Source organism: Bufo gargarizans, chromosome 4 (genome assembly GCF_014858855.1).
Source record: "Bufo gargarizans isolate SCDJY-AF-19 chromosome 4, ASM1485885v1, whole genome shotgun sequence".
Lineage (NCBI taxonomy): Eukaryota > Metazoa > Chordata > Amphibia > Anura > Bufonidae > Bufo > Bufo gargarizans.
In genome coordinates this window covers 513,320,318-513,343,078 of record NC_058083.1, presented here as the reverse complement: position 1 = coordinate 513,343,078, position 22,761 = coordinate 513,320,318, and the positions used below count along the sequence as shown (strand labels likewise).

The following is a 22,761-nucleotide window of genomic DNA, read 5'->3' as shown; positions in this document are numbered from 1 at the left end:
CGTGGCTTCCTTATCTGTTGCTGAAAATTACGGGAACCCCTGGAGCGGGATCCAACGCTGCAGGCACCACCACAAACTGGAATACTGATACAACAGTGAGTAGCCTATAATTATATTGTCCTGCTGTTAGCTAGAGTAGGGTGGCATGAGGAGTGGTCCTAGGACTTTTTAGTGTAGTCTGTAAAGTCAGGGGCCGTCTGTTGTAGTATGTTTATGGGGTATAGGAACGACACCGTCGGGAGTAGGGGGTGTTGCTGGAATTAGCTCAAAGCAGTTACAGGGAGTTGTACGGCATGTATGTCTGGAGTGCGGCTCCTAGGTTTGGGCTTTATGTGGTCTGGGGTTTGCTGGCTCATCTTAAATGTTCTACTTATGTGGCTGTGTGGTGACATGTTTGTGTTTTTGCACCCCATAGATCTTATTCCTGGGAGCTAAGTGGCACAAGAGAGGGGAGTCATTAAAGCCAGGGGAGAGGCGCTCCTGCGCTGGGTCCTGTACAGTCAGAGAGAGGCACTCCTGCGCTGGGTCCTGTACAGTCAGAGAGAGGCGCTCCTGCGCTGGGTCCTGTACAGTCAGAGAGAGGCGCTCCTGCGCTGGGTCCTGTACAGGTGGAGAGAGTCGCTCCTGCGCTGGGTCTTGTACAGGTGGAGAGAGGCGCTCCTGCGCTGGGTCCTGTACAGGTGGAGAGAGTCGCTCCTGCGCTGGGTCTTGTACAGGTGGAGAGGGGCGCTCCTGCGCTGGGTCCTGTACAGTCAGAGAGAGGCGCTCCTGCGCTGGGTCCTGTACAGTCAGAGAGAGGCGCTCCTGCGCTGGGTCCTGTACAGTCAGAGAGAGGCGCTCCTGCGCTGGGTCCTGTACAGGTGGAGAGAGTCGCTCCTGCGCTGGGTCTTGTACAGGTGGAGAGAGGCGCTCCTGCGCTGGGTCTTGTACAGTGAAGAGAGGCGCTCCTGCGCTGGGTCTTGTACAGGTGGAGAGAGGCGCTCCTGCGCTGGGTCTTGTACAGGTGGAGAGAGGCGCTCCTGCGCTGGGTCTTGTACAGGTGGAGAGAGGCGCTCCTGTGCTGGGTCCTGTACAGGCGGAGAAAGGCGCTCCTGCGCTGGGTTCTGCGCTTGGTCGGCGGTGGTGACCCGGGCCCTGGCACAGGCCACATGGCTATATAGCGCAGGGCCTGGGGAAACATGGTGTCCGGCACCATACGCCTTCTGAGAGTGCAACACGGAGCAGCGGAGACGGGACTACTGCAATAAGCCCCCTACCACGCCAGGCTCAGGACAGGAACTATACAGGGAACAGTGAGTAGCCTGACTTCAGGCCCCCTCTTGTGCTGGATACCCCGCTGTGGCTGACCCTTCTCTCCTTTGTAGTTTCAGGGAGAAAAGTAGTCATCCTCCTCGGCTAAATTAAAATCCAGGAAATGTGGGTTATGCTCCAAACGTTTACCTTCATCTGGGTCTAAGCCCCTCTGTAAAGAGTGTACAGCTGAAGTAATTAGAGGGTGTGCATCTACTGTCGGAGTGCCATTCTCTCCAAACATTTTGGAATGAAGTGCTTGGTTATATTAAGGTACTTCATAAGGGGGATATCCCCCTAACTTTTAGGGCATGTGTGCTGGGTTTGGTGGAGGACATAGGGGATTCAGGGAAATTCTTAATAATACCTAAATTGTTATTTCAGGCTAGGAGAGGTAATGTAAGAAAATGGATAGAGAAAACCGCACCAACAGTAAGTACGTGGCTCAGTCTGGTCAGATGTGCGCTGTCTTGTGAGAGATTACATATAGTTACAAACCCTAAAAGGCGGAGGTTTGAGAGTATGTGGGCAGAATGGCTGAAAAACTGATTAAGAGGGAGGTTGGACTGGGGTGTGGTGGGAGGGGTTGGGGGTGGAGAGAGATGAGAGTTTTCCTATTTTTTTTGGGGGGATGGGGAGGGGGTCGTAAAATTATAAATTGTGATGTGGTGATATACAATTTTGTAATACTGATTTTACATGCAGCTAAGATACGTATGTCCTTTTTTGGTATTGTAAAAGCATAAAAACAATAATAACTGCAATGCACCCTCGGTACTTGAAAAATATTCTTCATAGAGGTCCCGAACTGCAAGCCCTGCAGTTCCAGGTCGTCCATGAAGGATCTAGTCCAATCCTCCAGATGAAGAAGTTGTACCAGGTTATAATAAATCAACTTCTGAGGGAGCATCATGAATCCTGACAAAGTTATGCAGGATCACGCATGCTTGAATAACCAGGGTGGCATTCTCTGGTGCCAGCTATAAGGATGACAGTAATACTCTCCACTTGTGTGCGAGTATTCCAAACGCACACTCAACATACCAATGGGCTCTACTCAGCCGATAGTTGAATATATGTCTGCTGTCATCCAGGTTGCGTCTGGGGAAGGGGCGCATGACATGTGGTGCCAAAGCAAACCCTTCATCAGCCACAATTACAAATGGAGCCGGTGGTCCCGCAAAACCTGGCAGTCTTCTGGGTTCTGGGAGGGCTAGTTGGTTGGCTTAATGTCTCTCACACATTCTAGAAGAACTGAAAATGCGCACATCTGAGTGCTCCCATGGGCCCCAATATCCACAATTATAAACTTGTAAGTACTATCAGCCAAGGCCAAAAGCACTAAAGAAAAATATTGTTTATAATTTTAGTACCGGGACCCTGAGTGAGGCGGCCTGTTAACACGTATGTGTTTGCCATCCAGTGCCCCAATGCGGTTTGGAAACTGCACATCCAAATAAAATCTCTCAGCAATTCGGATCCAATCCTCCACCTTGGGCTCTGGCATCACCGCTTCCCGGAGTCGCTGCCAAATCAAATCACAGGTTTAATGAACTATCCGAGAAAGAGTTGAGACTCCCAGCAGGAACTCAAAATGCAGAGATGCAAATGAATTCCCAGTTGGCAAAAATCTGGAGAAAAAAATACATTAATGCAACACACAAATAATCTCACACCAAAAATACACACCAAATCTAAATATGCACATTATCACATTGTAGCTACACTATCACACATATTATAAATAGCAAATATAGTAAGATTTAATAGTTTGCACATTCAACAAAAAGAAAATAATAAAAAAATACATACCTCAACATCACGATGAGCCGTTCCTCAGGAGAAATGCAGTGCCTAATATTTGTGTCCTGGTATGTGAGGCCGGGCGCAGAGAGTCACTAACAAGTCAAAGCTGTTCACAGACATACGACAATACCCATTACATTTCTCAGGATGCTGTCGCAGATCCATCTACAGCGTGTGGAAATGACCCTTCCTGCGCCGCTGAGAGACAATTGGGTGAACCGAATGCCTCCTCCTCCTCGGTTCCACAGTCAGCATAGTTTGCTGCTGTTCCTGTTGCCGAGAAAGCAGCCAGCAGAAGAGAACCAGTTCCTCCGAATCGTCCGCCATGATACAACAGATAACAGTAGCCAGAAACCAATGTCTGCCAAACACAGGATTGCAACTACGCTCTCAATGCTGCAACAAGCTGCATACAATGGAGTAACAACAATCACATGACCAAGTTATATCGGGGGAGTGAAAAAGGGGATGTGTCCAAAAATAATTACCAAATTCCTGTTTCCATTTGCGATACGCAGAAAACGGATGGCATACAGAAACCATACAGAGATTTTTTTGCGGAAATATGGAATGGAAACACTACAAATCCAAAAAACAGAACAACAGATCCGTGAAATACGGACAGCAAATTACATACGGCCGTGTGCATGAGGCCTTGAAGTGAAGAAATAGCTTGGTTAGGGAAGACTCCTGATGTAATTTGGCTAATAAAATTCTTAAGTAATCAATTAAAACGGTCATGATTAGGGATGAGCGGACCCGTGGATGTTCGAAGTTCAGTTTGGGTACCCGAACCCCATAGAAATCAATGGGGACCCAAACTTTGGTGCTGTAAAATAGTCGTAGTAAGGGCTAGAGGGCTGCAAAAGGATGCAAAATGGGTAAGAGTAGGAAAATTGCCCTGCAAACAAATGTAGATAGGGAAATTACTTAAAATAATTTGTACAAAGAAATCATAATATTGAACCAGGAGGCGGAGATCCAAGTGGAGCAAAGGTTGAGGAGGAGGTGGATGTGGCGGTGTAGGTGGAAGAGGTAGAGTAGGAGGTAGCCAACACAGTTTTTTGTGTTTTTTTATTATTTTTTTGTTTATTTATTTTTTTAAATTTGGGAAGGCCCCAAGACATTAGGAAATGGCAAACAGAACAAACAAACTGCTGGAGTATAACAATGGCTGGTTGCGGACGGTATACTTATCTAATCAGCCAAAAGTACGGACAAGTCCTGTGGGGTCCATGCCTGGTTCATTCTAATGAACATGAGCTGTTCCACGTTGGCTGTGGACAGGTGGATGTGCCTGTACGTCATCACACCCTGCTGTGCTAAACACACGTTTGGACAATACACTTGCCACAGGGAAGGCCAGCACCTCCAAGGCGTAAAGGGCAAGCTCAGGCAATGTGCCCAATTTGGAGACCCAGAAGTTAAATAGGGCAGACTCATCAGTCAGTACGCGCAGACATGTGGACACGTACTCTTCCACTATGTTGCTGAAACATTGCCTCCTGCTAAGACGGTCCGTATCAAATGGTGGTGCTGGATGTTGTGGCATGCTGACGAAGGTTTTTCACATTTCGGCCATGCTAACATTCCCTTCTGAGGTGATGCAGCTTCCCCCGCTGCGTTGGCGACTCCCTCCTCATCCTCGTGCTTCCACTGAGCCCCTGCTGTCAGGTGGGAAAGCCGTCAGTGGTGCGTCTAGCAGCATGACCTTGTATTCATGCATCTTCCGATCACTCTCCAGTGATGGAAGTAAGGGCAGCACCAGTAATCACCCAGTAATCAGCAATGGTAACAATCAGGGCAACTCAGCGGTCGTTGCGCAGGCACTACAGCATGTAGTCACTCATGTGTGCCAGGCTCCCCAGGCGCATCAACAAGCTGTGGTTGGTGGAAGCTGTATCGTCTGTGTCCTCTGTATTCCCCCAGCCACGCTCCAGTGATGCCTGTGAGCTGATTTGGGTGCCACCCTGCTGTGAACCGGGATCCTCCTCCTCATCCTCCAAAACTGTGCCCTGGCTGTACAGTTATATACCTGGCCGCTGTTGGTGCAGGAACCCACCCTCCGAGCCACCTGTGAACGACTGGCCTGATAAGGCTACTTTCACACTTGCGTTTTTACTGGATCCGGCGGGGTTCAGCAAATACGCTTACATTACTCATAATACGACCATCTGCATCCGTTATAAACGCATCCAGTTTTATTATCTTGAACATTGCCAAAACGGATCCGTCATGAACTCCATTGAAAGTCAATAGGGGACGAATCCGTTTTCTATTGTGGCAGAGAAAATGGATCCGTCCCCATTGACTTTCATTGTGGATCATGCCGGATCCGTCTTGCTCCGCATCCTAGGATGGAAAGAAAACTACAACATGCTGCGGTATGGGAACGCAACTAAACACAACGGAATGCATTTTGGAGCATTCAGTTCAGTTCAGTTTTGACAATGAATGGGGACAAGACTGAAGCGTTTTTTTCTGGTAGTGAGCCCCTATGACGGATCTCAATAACAGAAAACTAAAACGCTAGTGTGAAAGTAACCTAACCGTGTGAATGATCCCTGTTCCTCCTCCTCTTCCCCTGTGCCACCAGTTCATCCATCATCGCCTGAAGCGTTTTTCAAGGAGGCACAGAAATGGGATAGTAATGCTGATGACGGTGTCCTTAGCGCGGGCCATGTTGATGGAGTATTTGAAACAGCGCAACACGGCACACACGTCCCGCAGGTAGGTCCACTCGGTGAAGTGGTGCTGTTCCGCAGAGTAACTCACCCATGCGTGCTGCAGCTGAAACTCCACTATCGCCTGCTGCTCGCACAGTCTCTCCAGCATGTGCAAGGTAGGACTTCCACTTCGTAGGTACATCACATATAAGGTGGTGAGCGGGAAGGCAGAAGTTATGCTGCAGTGCAGATAGGCGAGCAGCAGCAGGATGAGAACACCAAAAGCGCGCACAGACTGTCCGCACTCTCTGCAGCAGCTCTGACATTTTAGGGTAATTTTTCAGGAGCCTCTGCACCTCCAAATTCAGCAAATGCACCAGGCAAGGGATGTGCGTCAAATCAGCTACATCCTGAGGTTCTATGAGATTTCACAATGAAAGAAGGCCGAGGGCTGGGCCCACAGGTACAGAGGGTATACAATGCCACACAGACAACGGTTCTTTCCCAGCAGTTGAGTGTACTGAACAATGTAGTGAACAAGAAGCTGAGAATATACAAAACAGATTGGTACACAGAGAATAAACCAACACAATAAACCAGTAAATGTGATGTTTTTCCCAAAGTCCATTAAGCAGCCTAGCTGCACTTGTATGTTCCTGGACGAGTTCCTCGTTGGGTTGCACCCTAAGTATTGCGCAATACTATTTGTAATCCACAGGGAAATTATGTCTGTCTCTTGTAACTTTAAGCCTTACTCCAGCTCCCAGCATATAACACTTTATGAGCAGCTAAAGAGATAAGAAGGTGTCAGAGTATGAGTCCCTTAGGGCTATGCATTAGCCTGCAGCCCATACACTGCAATGTAACTGTACTTGTAGTATTATTGCATGTCCAAATGCTGCTTCAACAGTGTGGTGCAAAGTGACGTGGGAAAGCCGCACTTACAGTTCCTTGAGCGGGTTCTTGGTGCTTTTTCTTATTTCCTGGTCCACTTCAGAGCTGGATCCTACAGGCATGACACTTCTGGGGTCGTCACTGCAAACCTCCCCTTCGTTGTCGCCAGTCTCCACTGTGAGCCGATCCATTCCCTTCCAGATTCAGCAGAGATGATCCCTTGAGGTTTCCAGGAGCACCAAGCACAGCCTCCGTCTCCACACTTCCTGCTTCTAGAGGAACCTCCTCCCCTTACACAGGGAGAGTGTGATACAATAAGCCATTTGCTAATTGCAGTGTCAAGCCTGCATATTCAGTTTGGTATCACACTTGTAAGGGTCTAAAACAGCTCATAAATTAGCTATTTTCCAACTTTGCAAACTAAATAGGTTATTAGTATTCCTCTGATAGGCAGCTCCAATGTAGACTTGTATTATCGTATCCTTTGCTGCCATCAACTGACCAAAGTGAGATGTTGCAGTATTTATACAATTTTTTACTTAGCAGAGTAATACATTTAAGGTCCCTTGCCCTACATCCTTACATGCCACCCCACTAGAATTTTGGCGTCCCGACAGCTCTACAAAATAAATTCATCTGCTGCATAGCGTTGAGGGGGGATACCTGCCGTGGAGCGCTCCAATCTGCGAGTTCTCTGTCATTGGTGCTGGAACAGGACCTGACCCCTCCCGGGGTGGTAGCGCATTTTCAGGAATGTCCGCTACTGCACAATGGGGGGTGGATGACTCATCAGTCTGTAAAGGCAGCATAGGGATTAGCCACCACCATATGTCTCTTGGACTCACAGGCTTCGATTGCCTCTCCTGAACACCTCCACAATTATCAGTCGGGGAACATCTCTCTGAAAGACAAGGTCTGAACATGTTACGGTGTAATCTTTGATTCGGCCTATCAGAGTCTTCCCTTTGGACATCGTAGACTGGGTAACTTCATGATCGTGTACATTGACACACCAGACTAACACATGCACCTCCATGACTGTCACGATGGTCGTGTCGACCACTGGGCTCTGGCTGGCTTCCGACATGCCCAGGGGTTCTATCAGCATATCTATCCCATTCAGTTTCCGCCAGCTTCCAACATTAGCATTAGTAAGGTGCAGGCTGTTCCATATGGGGCATACACTTCTCCAACCGGCTTACCCTCAGGAGTGCTTTTACAGATACTGCATGTCCGGATCTACCTCTGAAATGCTCTCTGGGTAGGCTTGTGGGAAGTCGTTTTCCTCCAATAACTCGGCCCTCCTTTGTAAACATAAGCTGATCCAATTCCCGCAGAACGTTTATTCCCAATACGACGGGAGCTCCATACCAAGCCAGTTTCTCTACAAGCACCACTCCCTTCTTGCCAACATCTTGTCCGCATAGCTTCATTCTTATCCAAGCCACTCTGAACACAGATATAGTAGTCTGATTTACCGCCGTCATCTTGATCACGGTGCCCTTGTCAGGCTTCATCAGGTTGCCGAAGTATCTTTTAAAGAACTTCACTGGCATTGTGGTTACTTCTGACCCTGTGTCTACAAGACATTCCACCATCTGTTCTTCAATCCGCACCTGTAAGGTCATTAGGGGTAACCTGGCAACTGACCTCCCCCGCGGTGTGCCCCATTCCCACGAGGGGTTCCGGTTTAATGGTGGCTGTTCTGGATTCAGGGCCTTTTGTGGGCATTGATGGGAGATATGTCCTTTTTCTTGGCAAATCCAACACTGCAGCCCCTTTGCTTTCTGGTCTTTTGGTGCATGGGAGTCTCTCACTCCAGCCTCTGGAGTTGCTCAATATAGTGGGGAACCCATGGGGGCAGCACCCCTTTTCCAGTAAACAGACTGAACAGGGGCAATCGATGAGTCTCTCCCAGGGATGCACTAAGTGCTTTCACTGTGTCTCACGCAGATCCTCCTCATCAGAGGGAGTTTTTTTTTACTTCCTGCAGCCTGCATCCTCATGGTGTAAGTCCCATACGCCTCTTCCTTGTCTCGGGTCACAGCCTCAGCTTGTATCTTCTGAAACTGCAACGTAGCATCCACCAGGATACGTTCCCTGAGAGCTTAGTGAAGAGGAGGGCTACTCAATCCAAAGACTAACTGGTCCCGGAGAATGTTAGCACCGTTTTCCTCTCTCTTCCGTACATGTGACCAGATCTCCTGGAGGACGTTGGCAAACTGGGGAATAGTCTAATCTTCACACTGGAAGCGAGTGAAGAAATGGGACCTAAGGCTGGTCGTTTTTCCGTAGATAGACTCGAGAATATAGCATTCAGTGTCTTCCTTTCCTCTTCTGGATGTAGCATGACAGTGCGTCTAGCATCCCCTTGGAAGGCGTTCAGCACCTTGTTTGGACATGATTGTAAATCCGGAGCCAAGTTGTACAACCTGAGGGTGCTCTTAAGGTGTGCGGCCCAGTCTTCTATTTTGGCCATCAAACCGCACTAGCTGATTCAATATTGCCCCTGCGGGCAAACACGTGATTGGAGCTACTCCCACGGCAGGGGTGGTGATGGGGGCCACAACCGGAACCTCCTTGGAACCGGTAGGGTTCTGCATGGCGATCAATGTACCCTGCTTGCAGCGCTAAATGAAAGAAGACTGAGGGCTGGGCTCACAGGTACAGAGGGTATACGATGCCACACAGACACAGACTCCAAGTACAGTTACATTGCAGTGTACGGGCTGCAAGCTAATGCATAGCCCTAAGGGACTCATACAGCAGTTGAGTTTACTGAACAATGTAGAGAAGAAGAAGCTGAGAATATATAAAACTGATTGGTACACAGAGAATAAACCAACAGTAAATGTAACACTGTCTAATAATAAACCAGTAAATGTGATGTTTTGTCCATTAAGCAGCCTAGCTGCACTTGTATGTTCCTGGAGGAGTTTCTCGTTGGGGTGCATCCTCAGTATTGCACAATACTATTTGTAATCCACAGGGAAATGATGTCTGTCTCTTTTAACTTCAAGCCTTACTCCAGCTCCCAGCATATAACACCCTATGAGCAGCCAGAGAAATAAGAAGGTGTCAGCGTATGAGTCCCTTAGGGCTATGCATTATCTTGCAGCCTGTACACCGCAATGTAACTGTACTTGGAGCGTTATTGCATGTCCAAATGCCACTTCAACAGTGTGTTGCAATGTGACGCGGAAAAGCCGCACTTAAGTTCCTTGAGCAGGTTCTTGGTGCTTTTTATTATTTCCTGGTCCACTCCAGAACTGTATCCTACAGTCACGACACTCCTGGGGTTGCTGGTGCAAACCTCCCCTTCGGGCTGTCGCCGATCCATTCCCTTCCAGATTCAGCAGAGATGATCCCTTGAGATTTCCAGCAGCACCAAGCACAGCCTCCATCTCTTCACTTCCTGCTTCTTACACAGGGAGAGTGTGATGCAATAAGATATTTGCTAAGTGCAGTGTCAAACCTGCATATTCAGTTTGCTATCACACTTGTAAGGGTCCAAAATAACCAATAAATTAGCTATTTTACAACTTTGCAAACTAAATAGGTTACTAGTGTTCCTCTGAGCTCCAATGTAGACTTTTATCATCTTATCCTTTGTTGCCATCTACAAAGTGAGATGTTGCAGTATTTTTACAATTTCTAACATAGCAGATTAATACATTTAAGGTCCCTTGCCCTACATCCTTACAACCCATTATCGCACACCTCAAGCCAGGCTTGAGGCTCAGCGACACCAACCACTCATCCATCTGTTTTCCACAGCTCCTGTGCAGTGTCGGGTTTTTCTCCAAACAGATATGTTTCAGAACAGCCTGCTATTATTTCCCCCCTGGCTGTTCTGAAGTTGGAGCTGCAGGTGTTACGCTGACCGGATGATGATGTGGTAGATGTGGAGGATGAGTAGGAGGAAGTGGAGTAGGAGGAGGAGGGAACAGGGGCACCGAGAAATGTCCAGCAATCCTCGGTGGCGGTAGGACATGCGCCAAACCGCTTTCTGCCTCAGACCCAGCTGCCGCTACATTTACCCAGTGGGCAGTTAGGGAGATATAGCGTCACTGCCCGTGCTTACTGGTCCATATGTTAGTGGCTATGTGGACCTTGCCACTGATGGCGTTGTGCAGCGCACACCTGATTTTGTCAGCCACTTGTTCGTTCAGGGCAGGGATGGCCCGCCTGAAAAAGTAGTGTCGGTTGGGAACCACGTAGTGTGGGACTGCCACCGCCATAACATTTTTAAAACTGTCCATCTCCACCAGACAGAATGGCAGCATTTCAAAGGACAGGAATTTTGAAATGTTGGCATTCATGGTCAGGGCTCCCGGGTGGATAGGGGGGTACTTCTTTCTCTTCAGTGTTTGGAGGATGGACAGTTGAATGCTTCTATGGGACTGTGTGGGGATGACACTGCTGGTGGTGGTGCTGTCACATCCTCTCTTTGCGGGGTGCCAGGTGGCCCTGTTGCTTGAGAGGGGGAGAAGGGGCCGAGGCAGCAGTAGGAGACTCAGATCTTTTGTGGTTTTTCAGGTGTCTACTCCACTGCAAGCTCGTGCTTTGCATTTAGATGCCTGGTCATGCAGGTGGTACTCAGGTTTAGAACATTTAAGCCTTGTTTCAGGCTCTAACTGCACAGCGTTTAAACCACCCGTGTCTTGTCGTCAGCACATTGCCTGAAGAACTGCCACAACAGGGAACTCCTTTGAGCTGGCTTTGGTGTGCTCAGTCCCTCGATGCGGTGGACAGTAGGAGGCATACTGGCTAAGGTCTAGCTGCGTGACCACTGCCTCTTCCTCCAAACACATAATTCGGATGACGTTGATTCCATGTGAGGTCTAGGACCTTCCACCACATCATCTTCCACCCACTCCTCGCCCCTGCCCTCCTTGTCGGTCTGCACACTGTAGAAAGCTGCAGCAGTTGAAACCTGTGTCTCATCATCAGAGACGTGCTGCAGTAGTCCTGCCACGTCATCATCCACAAACATAAATGGTTGGGCATCAGTGCACTCATTCTCTTCATCTTCTGGAGCAGGGCTAGGTGAATGGCCCATGGAACCCCCGCCAGCAGAGTCATCAAAAAGCATAAGTCACTGCTGCATGAATTGGGGCTCAGACTGCTTGGCTGATTTGCAAGGGGTGAGGTGGAAGACAGATGCCCATGGACCGAATTTGCGCTTTCACCAGGGGACCGGATAGAAGACAATGTGCAGGAACTACTTGTTCTGGCCTCACCATTCGTACAGCAGTATTCAGGCCTACAAAATGATGCAGAATGTCCTGTCGCCTGCGTGCACCATAGAAAGGTGTTTCATTTTGATGCATAGCTGGCACAGATTGACAACGTCCTCTCCCTGCAGCAGGGGCTCCTCCACCACCAACACCAGAGCACCACAAACATGGCCACATCCCTTATTTGATGCTCTCCTCATTCTTTGAGGTCACCCACAAAATTGACAAAAATGAGGTGTATCTCACCCCATAAAATGGGTTTATGTCACCGACAAAATTAACACACTGATTAACTATTCTTTTACAAAGTCACGGATGCAAAGGAGGTGTTTTGCACATCCCAAAAAATGCGCTGCAGCCTTTCAACAAGTTTTATTCTTTACCTGAACACTTTTGCGGCAAAGTTCGGGTTTGGGACACCGCAATGTTCGGTATGAACCCGAACATTGCGGTCTGGGTTTGATCATCTCTAGTCATGATGTAAAGGTGAGCTAGGATCAGTGGCGGATTACAATAGGGATGTTTGGGTCGGCAGCCCCGGGCCCAGCACCGCCCCGAACGCCCACATACTGCGGCGGGGCACGGGAGCGCATAGCTCCCTGTCCCGTCGCCTATCACCGCCATAGACTTCAGGCCTAGCAGGCCTGAAGCCTATGCGGTAGTGAAATCCCGGCGCAGGCGTGCGTGATGATGTCATCACGCGCCTGTGCCGGGACACAGCACATTGACGTGTGCACGCCTGCCTCATCCCGCCTTCGTCTGCGAGCAAGTGCCTGGCCCTGGACAGTGAGTATTTAGCTTTTCATTTTATTTCCCATTTTTTATTTCATGTGCCTACTTTGGGGGACATGTGGGGGACGACACACAGAGGAGGACATATTAGGGAAGAGACCTCGAGTACATGGGAGGGGGTATGTGGGGGCTGTGTGGTGCTAAATTATTATGGGAGGGACTACTATGTGGGGGCAAATTATTATGGGAGGGACTACTATGTGGGGGCAAATTACTATATAGGGCAGTGTGGGGGCAAATTACTATGTGGGGCAGTGTGGGGGCAAATTACTATATGGGGCTGTGCGGGGCCAAATTATTATGGGAGGGACTACTATGTGGGGGCAAATTACTATATGGGGCTGTGTGGGGCCAAATTATTATGGGAGGGACTACTATGTGGGGGCAAATTACTAAAAAAACACCCTTAGGGGTGTGGGGGCTGAGCTAAACACATACAGAACAAAATAACTACCTAGACATCATGGAACCAGGCGTTCATAAGAAATTATTAACTAACCGCACATCTCAGAAATAAACCGTTTATGTCTCTGCGACCCTGGGACCGAGACCGACAGTCTCCCGGTTTTTGTTTGCGTGTGGGACGCTGGGAAGGGGAGATACAGGGAACTTCTAATTGTAACCAAATATCCATGATGTGTTTGGTCTCCACAAGCTCCAATGGTCCAGATGGATCAGTTGGTACCAGAACCATCTCCTTATGACCTTCCGGTGAGGAGCGATAAGCCATAATGGGTTTTGCAGATTTTTGGCTACCAGGGCCAGAAAGGGGGAGTGGAATCCTCCCAGGGGGAGAGAGGGGTATGACCGAATAAGAGTTAAAATGCCCGTGAAGGGCACAGGCCATGGTCTTTCTCTGAAGGGGGTCACGTCGTGTAACGTGTTTGGATGAACCTTGGAAAACCTGCTTATGTCACTGCCTCCCGGGGGCTATGGCGTTCACCATCACAGCTAAAGGGTTACGCCTTAATCCGGTAACTAACTTTCATTTGCTAACTCTGATTGTAGCACCATCTGTATTCGCATATCGGACCATTGCATATATCTGTGTATATATAGTATATAATAGTCGCAGGTCGGCACTGCTGTTTGAAGTCGCGGTGCACGAGTCTGTGGGATGGCGTCCCCAATGTAATATTGCAGAAAAGACCGGCACTCGCTGTAGATCAATCTTGTATTTATTCAGTCACATATACAGGGAATAAGTGACGCGTTTCGGTGCTACCGCACCTTCATCAGACTTATCATCATACAAGAAAAATTTCATGTTTAAATAGACCGCCCAAACACAGGGAAATGACATCACACAGAAAACCACTCCCACCAATCAGTGTTAAATCAAAACATATGAACAAAATGAAAACACGCTTTCTAGTAGCATTTCTTTGGATTTAATCTATATTAGTGTTTCCTTCCTTAGTGTGTTCTCCTTTTCCTTAGGTCCGTTATAAAAAATATAGAAAAAAAACTAATTTTTTTTATTTTTTGTTTAAATTTTTTTTAAATTTATTTTCTAAAAAAATTGGGGGAATTTTTATCAAGAAAAAAAGGGGAGAGTTGTATTTTTTTGTATTTTTAGAAAGGTAATCTATTAAAGGAAGCTTTGTACGCTGTATTCACGATTGAGTCCACGGGGCTCAATCGTTTGTAGTCGGGGTATCCAATAAGCCTCCCTTTGAAGCAATAATTTATTTCTATCTCCACCTCGGCGTGGGAGGGGTACACTTTCAATATTCTGATAACGTAACTGTGCCACTGTGTGTCTATGTTTGTGGAAATGAAATGGTACGGGAAATAATAAATTTTGCTTTCTAATGGTAGATTTGTGATTGCTTAATCTATCCTTCATCCTTGTGGAAGTTTCTCCCACGTACAATAGACCACAAGGGCACTTCAAAATGTACACAACAACGCGGCTATCACATGTGAAAAAGCCTTTGATAGGTATACGTTCACCCGATTGTGGGTGTGTGAAATGTGTACCCTTAATTACGCTGGAACAGTGTACACAATTTAAACAGGGAAAAGTTCCCATTTTGGGGGTAGCCGATACTCTCTGTATAGGTTCAGTTCTATTGCTGCCAATATCTGCCCGTACTATCCTGTCACGTATGTTGCTAGCTCTTTTAAAACACATCATGGGTGGTTGTCTAAATTCCACCACTTGTTAGTAAGATTTTGATACCACATGCCAGTGTTTGTTTATTATCCCTCTCAATCTCTGGGTCCATGGATGATACTTGATGCTTGATACTTGATAAAAATTCCCCAATTTTTTTTTGAAAATAAATTTTCTATTTTTTAAACAAAAAAGAAAAAAATTATTTTTTCTTATATTTTTTATAGCGGACCTAAGGAAAAGGAGAACACACTAAGGAAGGAAACACTGATATAGATTGAATCCAAAGAAATGCTACTACAAAGCGTGTTTTCATTTTGTTAATATGTTTTGATTTAACAATGATTGGTGGGAGTGGTTTTCTGTGTGATGTCATTTCCCTGTGTTTGGGCGGTCTATTTAAACATGAAATTTTTCTTGTATGATGATAAGTCTGATGAAGGTGCGGTAGCACCGAAACGCGTCACTTATTCCCTGCATATGTGACTGAATAAATACAAGATTGATCTACAGCAAGTGCCGGTCTTTTCTGCAATATTGCGTGTATATAGTGTCATGTGTAGTGCGCCCTTAAGGCAATTAACTATATAAATTAATCTTGCGTTGTTCTGCATCTCGATCCACGAATCCCACTCGTCCGTCTCGGCATAACGTTATACGCTACCTGAGGGTGGTTTCTGTCCCGATATAAGCCCGGACCGTTAACAGGGTTATATCTAACAAGGAACTGGTGGCAGTCTACCAGGCTGGCAGGGTCTGTTTCACTGGGGCAGTGAAAAGGCTCTCTCAGCTTGTCAGGGTTGTGAGCAAGTGTTGTGTCATGGTCAAGGTAGCATGGAGCACCCTCTCTCACTCCCTGTGCCCGTGCGGACAGAAGGTGTCTGTATAAACTGTGACAAGCTGACCTTACATACTTCCAGGGAAGACGTAACTTCACGTCTTAGAAACCAGTGACGTCAGGCTGGGCTGTGAGGTGTGGTATCGTCTGAGGTGGTACCAATACACCTTGCAATAAATTAAAGAACCAACTGGTCCTACCTCATCTTGGGTGTCAGTGGATCCGGAAAAGGTAATTGCAGTGACAGAGAAAAAAAGAATAATCATAAGGAAGGGATGCTACCTGCCCATGTTAAATATATATTATGGTGTGCTATGCTGGCCTTTAAGACTGAGCCATCCCAATGTATAACAGTGTAATTTAGAGCATTTCCTCTTAGTACTAATGCCCACCTTGTGGCCCCTTCACAGTAGTTTTGCCCACCTTATTGCCCTTTCAGAGCAGTAAAAAAATAAATTTTTGGCAAAGCTGGTGTTTGACTTGCTTTCCATGTTTGTCCTCATGGCAAAACCAAAACAGCCTTTTGTGGCTGAAATGTTGATGGTTTTAAAAAGGTTGGGCACCTTTTTTGTTTTTGGCAGCCCCCTCTTCTAAGCAGACCTGCAAAGGGGAGCACACTTACCTGCTCACCGGTACGGAGTCCCGACTCTTTTACTCCCTGGCCTTAGCTGCCTTGCTCAGGTCCCCTGTTGCCAATAGCCGCTTTGCAGCAAATTGCTAGCCACAGTGTTCATCTTGCATCATGTGCCCAATTGCCATGATGCAAAGGCAGCAGGTCACCACTGCGGCCAGCAGTGGGGTGAAAGTGGATACTGACAGCGGGGACCTGAGCAAGGCAGCTGGTGCGCAGGTACGTTTCCCTATACAGATCTGCCTGGGAAGTGCTAATGACAGTCTCCGTTGCCTTGCACCGAATAATCTTGTGAGAATTGCACGCTTTGGTTGAAGACCTTCCCAAGTCAAATATGGAGCATTTGGAGTGGTGCATGGGAATCAAACTGTGAATTGTAAACATTTTTCTTAGCAAAGCAAAATATAGCGATGAGATGGATGGAAGGAGACTCCCTCATTTAGGTTTAAACATTAAAAAACAGAAATGGGATCATTTACTTACATGCCAGATTTTGGAGTATAGAAAGTCGCAAGGCCCAAGCCTGTGTGACAATACTTTATCACTCAGACATTTTTTCACTCTTCTCGCCACTAGGGAATGGCAGGGCTGGCAAATTGGCTCTGGCACATTCACAAACATTTAAACTATTTCAGGTGTAAAAGTTGTCTAAAATTTACTCCTCTCAGGGAGTGGAGTAGAATTTCACTTCAGACGCACAGTGCCAGAGTATATGCCTAAGTTATTATGAATTGTATGTTTTGTGATAAATTAGGCACATGCTTTGGCAGTCTAACGGCTATCAAAGACCAGAGTAAAAAGTCTCTTTGATAGATGACCCTCAAAATGTCCTAAAAAAATCCACAAAAGTCTGGATGTGCAAATGGAAGTCTCCCCTCACCATTTGCACACAGTGACCTGACCACCAACTCTTCCTTAAAGGGTTTTTGTCACCAGAATTAACCCTATTAAACTAGCCGACATTAGCCATGTGCTAAAGTCAGCTGAACCTAACTAGCCTATTCCTACTTTTATCTATGCCACGTTACTCCAGAAATATAAGTTTTATAATACTGTATGCTAATTAGCCTCTAAGAGCAGGGGGAGGTGTTACCCCTGCTCCTAGAGGCTCCGTTCTCCCACCTCTGGCCACGCCCTGGTACACTAGATTGATAGGGCCAGGCAGCGTTGGTCTCCTACTGCTGTGTAAATCTCGGGCCTGAGCTGTCCCGTTCAGTATTCGATGCAGGCGGAGTGAGTGAAGGGTGCTCGGCAATTGCCGGCGTCCTCACTGCACCTGCGCCAAATACTGAATGGCACAAGATTTTCCCAGAGCACAGGTCCGGCAGGAGGAGGTGAACACTGCCTGGCCCTGTCAATCTAGTGTAGCAGGGCGAGGCCAGAGGTGGAAGAACGGAGCCTCTAGGAGCAGGGGTAATGCCCCCCCCCCCCCTGCTCCTAGAGAATAATTAGCTTATTATAAAACTTATATTTCTGGAGTAACAGGGGCATAGATAAAAGTAGGAATAGGCTAGTAAGGTTCAGCTGACATTAGCACATCGCTAATGTCAGCTAGTTTAATAGGGTTAATTCTGATCACAGAAACCCTTTAACTCCGTAGGTTCTGGGACTATATCTTATCGTCTAAAAGAATAAAGAGACATAGGCCCAAAATGCAGATATTTATTAACAAATGGTAACAATATGTTTGACACAGTTATATAAAGTCTAAGGGAATCATGTGAACAAAAGAATTGAACGGCACTCCTCTAGGAGATAGGCGGAGCTCAGTGGTAAAGGGGGTAACAGTGGTAAAGGGGGTAACAGTATTGATAGGATACCACGGATAGCACTGTGAACAAATTTTGTAACAGATTTCTTATTTATTTCATTATTTTTATTTCATTATTTTAATCCATCCACATAAATAGTCACTGGCCAACGTTTCGATCCAACATAGACCTTGTTCACGGCCTGGACAAAAGAACATGACAATATAAATAATTGGGTACATAATTATGATAAACAATAAGGTACAAGATTATCAATAAATTTTTATTAATTTCGGATTGCTGAAGACGTAAGAAATTATGACATAGCAGCAGTAGTAATAAGGAGTATAAAATTTGATAATAATACTGAGGAATAGGATGGTAGAATCACTTCAGGCGATGGTGATTGAGAGACTGAAAATAGAAGTCTGTGAAGTCCAAAAAATAGAACTAGGTAAGTATGGATGAGATAAGATTGCATCAGAGATAGTGGTACTATATGGCTTATAAGGATATTCTGTAGAACTAGCACTATTACATATAGGCATGGAGGCATAAATAAATATAAAGGACAATTGATAATCTAGTTATGCTGTCAGTAACCTATATAAGGAACAAAAGGAGCCAGTGCACAAAAGGAATCAAATCCCAAAAGAGTAGGATAGCAAGAGGTACATTGGTGAGCAGTGGGTCCATACCTTAATTTCATAGGCATTGTAGATGGCGGATGGCGTAATTATCAGTGATATCAATGACTGTGTACCATGAGCCTAACCTGCATAATCAGTTGTCCTTTATATTTCTATATGTAGTAAAACTTATGTCATTTGTGCCTAAAAATAAAAGCTGCTAATTTTATAACGTATAAACAGTATTTATGTTTTTCCCCATCTTTCTCCCAGAAAGAGTTAAAATAAGTTAATTAGGAGGTCATGTGTACCCCAAAATGGCACCATAAAAACTACAACTTGTAATGCAAGTTGACAAAATCCCTTTGTAGAACGTGAAAATAATTTCTCCCCGTGTGGATTCTCCGATGTCTAACAAGATCTGCTTTATGGTTATCACTAGTGTTCAACAAAGCGAACCATCCAAAGTGGAATTCAGTCTGAATTTTAGGAAAAATTTTATTTTAAATGAAGCCAAAATTTCCTTGGGCTTCATGATTACGAATCATTTTTCCTAATCCACTTGCTCGCACAGAGGCAGTCCGCTCCTCTCAACTAAAAAAGACCAGTCGAAGGACCTGCACTCAATGTGATGATGTCACCATGCTCTCCCAGCATGATCACGTGGTGAAGTCATCACACTAAGCACAGGTCCTTCAGCAGGTCTTTTTCAATCAAGAGAGGAGACCCTGTGTGAGCAAATGGATGAGGCGATTTTAATGGCTGTTAGACGGGTGCACTTCAGGTCTAAGGGGGCGTTCAAAATGGTCTCATTGATAGGCTGAATGGGGTTTTAAAATAGTAATTTGTGACAAATTAATTCGGAACGAATCAAATTTCTTGTTGAACTATGACCAAGCTGCAGAAATTAATTTTTCTAAAAGTTTTCTCATATCTAGTTACCACATTCTGAACATTAAAATTGCTTCTTTCCAGTGTGAATTCTCTGATGTTTAACAAGATATGATTTCTGTATGAAAGATTTCCCACATTGTAAACAAGAAAATGGCTTCTCTCCTGTGTGAATTCTCTGATGTATAGTAAGATATGATTTCTGTTGGAAAGATTTCCCACATTCTAAACAAGAAAATGGCTTCTCCCCTGTGTGAATTCTCTCATGTATAACAAGACATGATTTGTATGTGTAAGATTTCCCACATTCTAAACAAGAAAATGGCTTCTCCTCTGTGTGAATTCTTTGATGTATAGTAAGATATGATTTCTGTTTAAAAGATTTCCCACATTCTAAACAAGAAAACGGCTTCTCCCCTGTGTGAATTCTCTGATGTGCAACTAGATTTGATCTATTTATGAAAGATTTCCCACATTCTAAACAAGAACATGGCTTCTCCCCTGTGTGAGTTCTCTCATGCATAACAAGAATCGATTTACGAATAAAACATTTCCCACATTCTAAACAAGAAAATGGCTTCTCCCCTGTGTGCCTTCTTTGATGTTTAACAAGAGTTGAATTTAGAGTAAAACATTTCCCACATTCTAAACAAGAAAATGGCTTCTCCCCTGTGTGAATTTTCTGATGTTTAACAAGAGTTGATTTATCAGTGAAACATTTCCCACATTCTAAACAAGAAAATGGCTTTGCCCCTGTGTGATTTCTCTGATGTATAAGAAGTTGTGATTTCTGCTGAAAACATTGCCCACATTCTGAACATGAAAATGGCTTCTCCCCTGTGTGAATTCTCTTATGCATAACAAGATTTGTTTCAGAGTTAAAATGTTTTTCACATTCTGAACATGAGAATGGCTTCTCCCCTGTGTGAATTCTCTGATGTGTGATAAGATGTGATTTACGGTTAAAATATTTTTCACATTCTGAACATGAAAATGGCTTCTCCCCTGTGTGAGTTCTCTGATGTCTAATAAGAGCTGATTTAGAGTTAAAATGTTTTTCACATTCTGAACATGAAAATGGCTTGTCCCCTGTGTGAGTTCTCTGATGCATAATAAGTTCTGATTTAGAGTTAAAATGTTTTTTACATTCTGAACATGAAAATGGTTTGTCCCCTGTGTGATTTCTCTGATGTATAATAAGATTTGACTTAGAGTTAAAATGTTTTCCACATTCTGAACATGAAAATGGCTTCTCCCCTGTGTGAGTTCTCTCATGTATAACAAGAAGGTATTTACGGTTAAAATGTTTTTCACATTCTGAACATGAAAATGGTTTCTCCCCTGTGTGATTCCTCTGATGTACAATAAGATTTGATTTACAGTTAAAAAGTTTTCCACATTCTGAACATGAAAATGGCTTCTCCCCTGTGTGAGTTCTCTCATGATTAACAAGAAGGTATTTACGGTTAAAATGTTTTTCACATTCTGAACATGAAAATGGCTTCTCCCCTGTGTGGGTTCTCTGATGTCTCATAAGATATGATTTAGATTTACAACATTTTCCACATACTGAGCATGAAAGAGCATTCTCCCCTGTATGACTTCTTTGATGTTGAACACTTCTTCTGTGGCTTTTATTTTGAATAACAGTCTGTGATGAATCAGAAGATTGAAATCCATCCAGAGGATCAGATGATAGATCTTTGTTCTGAAAGGCTGAGGATAGGTCTGAGATAATGGCACGCTCTTCATGTGTGTCTTCTGTGACACCACAATCATCTGTTCTAAAATCTGACATCACATGTTTCTCTGAGATCCTGGTACAGTCATCTGTCAAGAATAAATCTGAGTTTTATCATTTTTGAATAATAGAACCTTAAAATTATATAGATTTTATAACAGTTCTATATAAAGAAAAGTCACAGTCATAGAGCAAAATTCAAATATCAACTGACTATAGGAAAACCGATAACAATCTGACAGTAGACCAATAGCCTGGACCGGTAGATGATGATGATAATGTTAGGTCACCAGGCTGTTCACTTGTATTTTCCACTCTTGTGCTGAAGCCAGCATCTTCATAGGTCAGGCATGTCCAAACTGCGGCCCTCCAGCTGTTCCAAAACTACAACTCCCAGCATGCCTGGATAGCTTACAGCTATTAGGGTATGCTGGGAGTTGTAGTTTTGCAACAGCTGGAGGGCCGCAGTTTGGACATGCCTGTCATAGGTACACAAGGGATCTGTGAGTCAGTGTTATAAGCTGGTGTCCGTCTCACACACTGATCACTAACTGCACTTAAGCACAAAATACACCAGAAATTGAAGCTGAAAGCCCACTTTCTATCTCACAGAAAATTGACAACTAAACGAGATAGATGAGGTGGCAAATCATAATGAGGTTGTTATTATGGGGACTTCAACTACTCAGATATAGACTGGGAAACTGAAACCTGTACATTTCATAAAGGAAATGGGTTCTTGGCAATAACTAAAGACAATTACCTTTCCCAACTGGTTCAGGACCTGACTAGAGGGACGGCTATACTAGACTTCGTATTAACCAATAGACCTGACAGAACAACAGACATGCAGGTTGAGGGAGACACCTGGGAAATAGTGACCATAAAGTAATAACCTTCCAATTATCATTCATAAGAGTGTTTCTTCAGGGAGGAACAAAAATACCAAACTTCAAAAAAGCTAAATTTAGCCAACTAAGAGAGGTCATAGGCCTAACTAACTGGGAGAAAGTCCTCAAAAATAAAAAATACAGCCACAAAATTGGATATTTTTAAAAGCATCCTAAAATCAAATTGTGAGAGGTACATACCTATTGGGAATAAAAGGTTAAGGAACAAGAAGAAACCAAGGTGGATAAATAAAAAACTGTAAAGAAAGCAATAAATGACAAAAAGAAAGCATTTCAATCACTAATACAGGAGGGTCGAGAGGAAGCACTGAAAAACTAAGGAAAAAAATTGAATATGTAAAAAACAAATAAAAGCGGCCAAACTAGAGACCAAGAGATTAATTGCCAAAGAGAGCAAAACTAACCCTAAAATGTTCTTTAATTATATAAATGGTAAAAAGTATAAATCTGAAGGTGTCGGCCCTTTACAGAGTGATGAGGGGGGAGTTGCAGAGAGCGATGAGGAGAAGGCAAAGCTACTAAATATTTTTTTCTCTACTGTATTAACTGATAAAAATAAACT

The 22,761-nt window shown here is 44.9% G+C and overlaps 1 protein-coding gene across 2 annotated transcripts in view; it reads right to left on the bottom strand.

The window, feature by feature from the left end:
* Positions 1-17,923: 17,923 nt before the first annotated feature.
* The window catches only part of LOC122934329 (gastrula zinc finger protein XlCGF57.1-like), a 114,259-nt gene continuing 109,421 nt past the window's right edge, over positions 17,924-22,761 (bottom strand). Inside the window, exons 7-8 of one of the 2 annotated variants that reach the window (XM_044289719.1) lie at positions 21,118-21,377; positions 17,924-18,229 (exon numbers count right to left, since the gene is read on the bottom strand). In XM_044289719.1, the coding sequence (XP_044145654.1) occupies positions 18,161-18,229; positions 21,118-21,377 (329 nt within the window). In that variant the 3' untranslated portion in view covers positions 17,924-18,160. Of the gene's footprint in view, positions 21,378-22,761 lie in introns of both variants that reach the window. The other variant, XM_044289717.1, reaches the window with a different exon arrangement.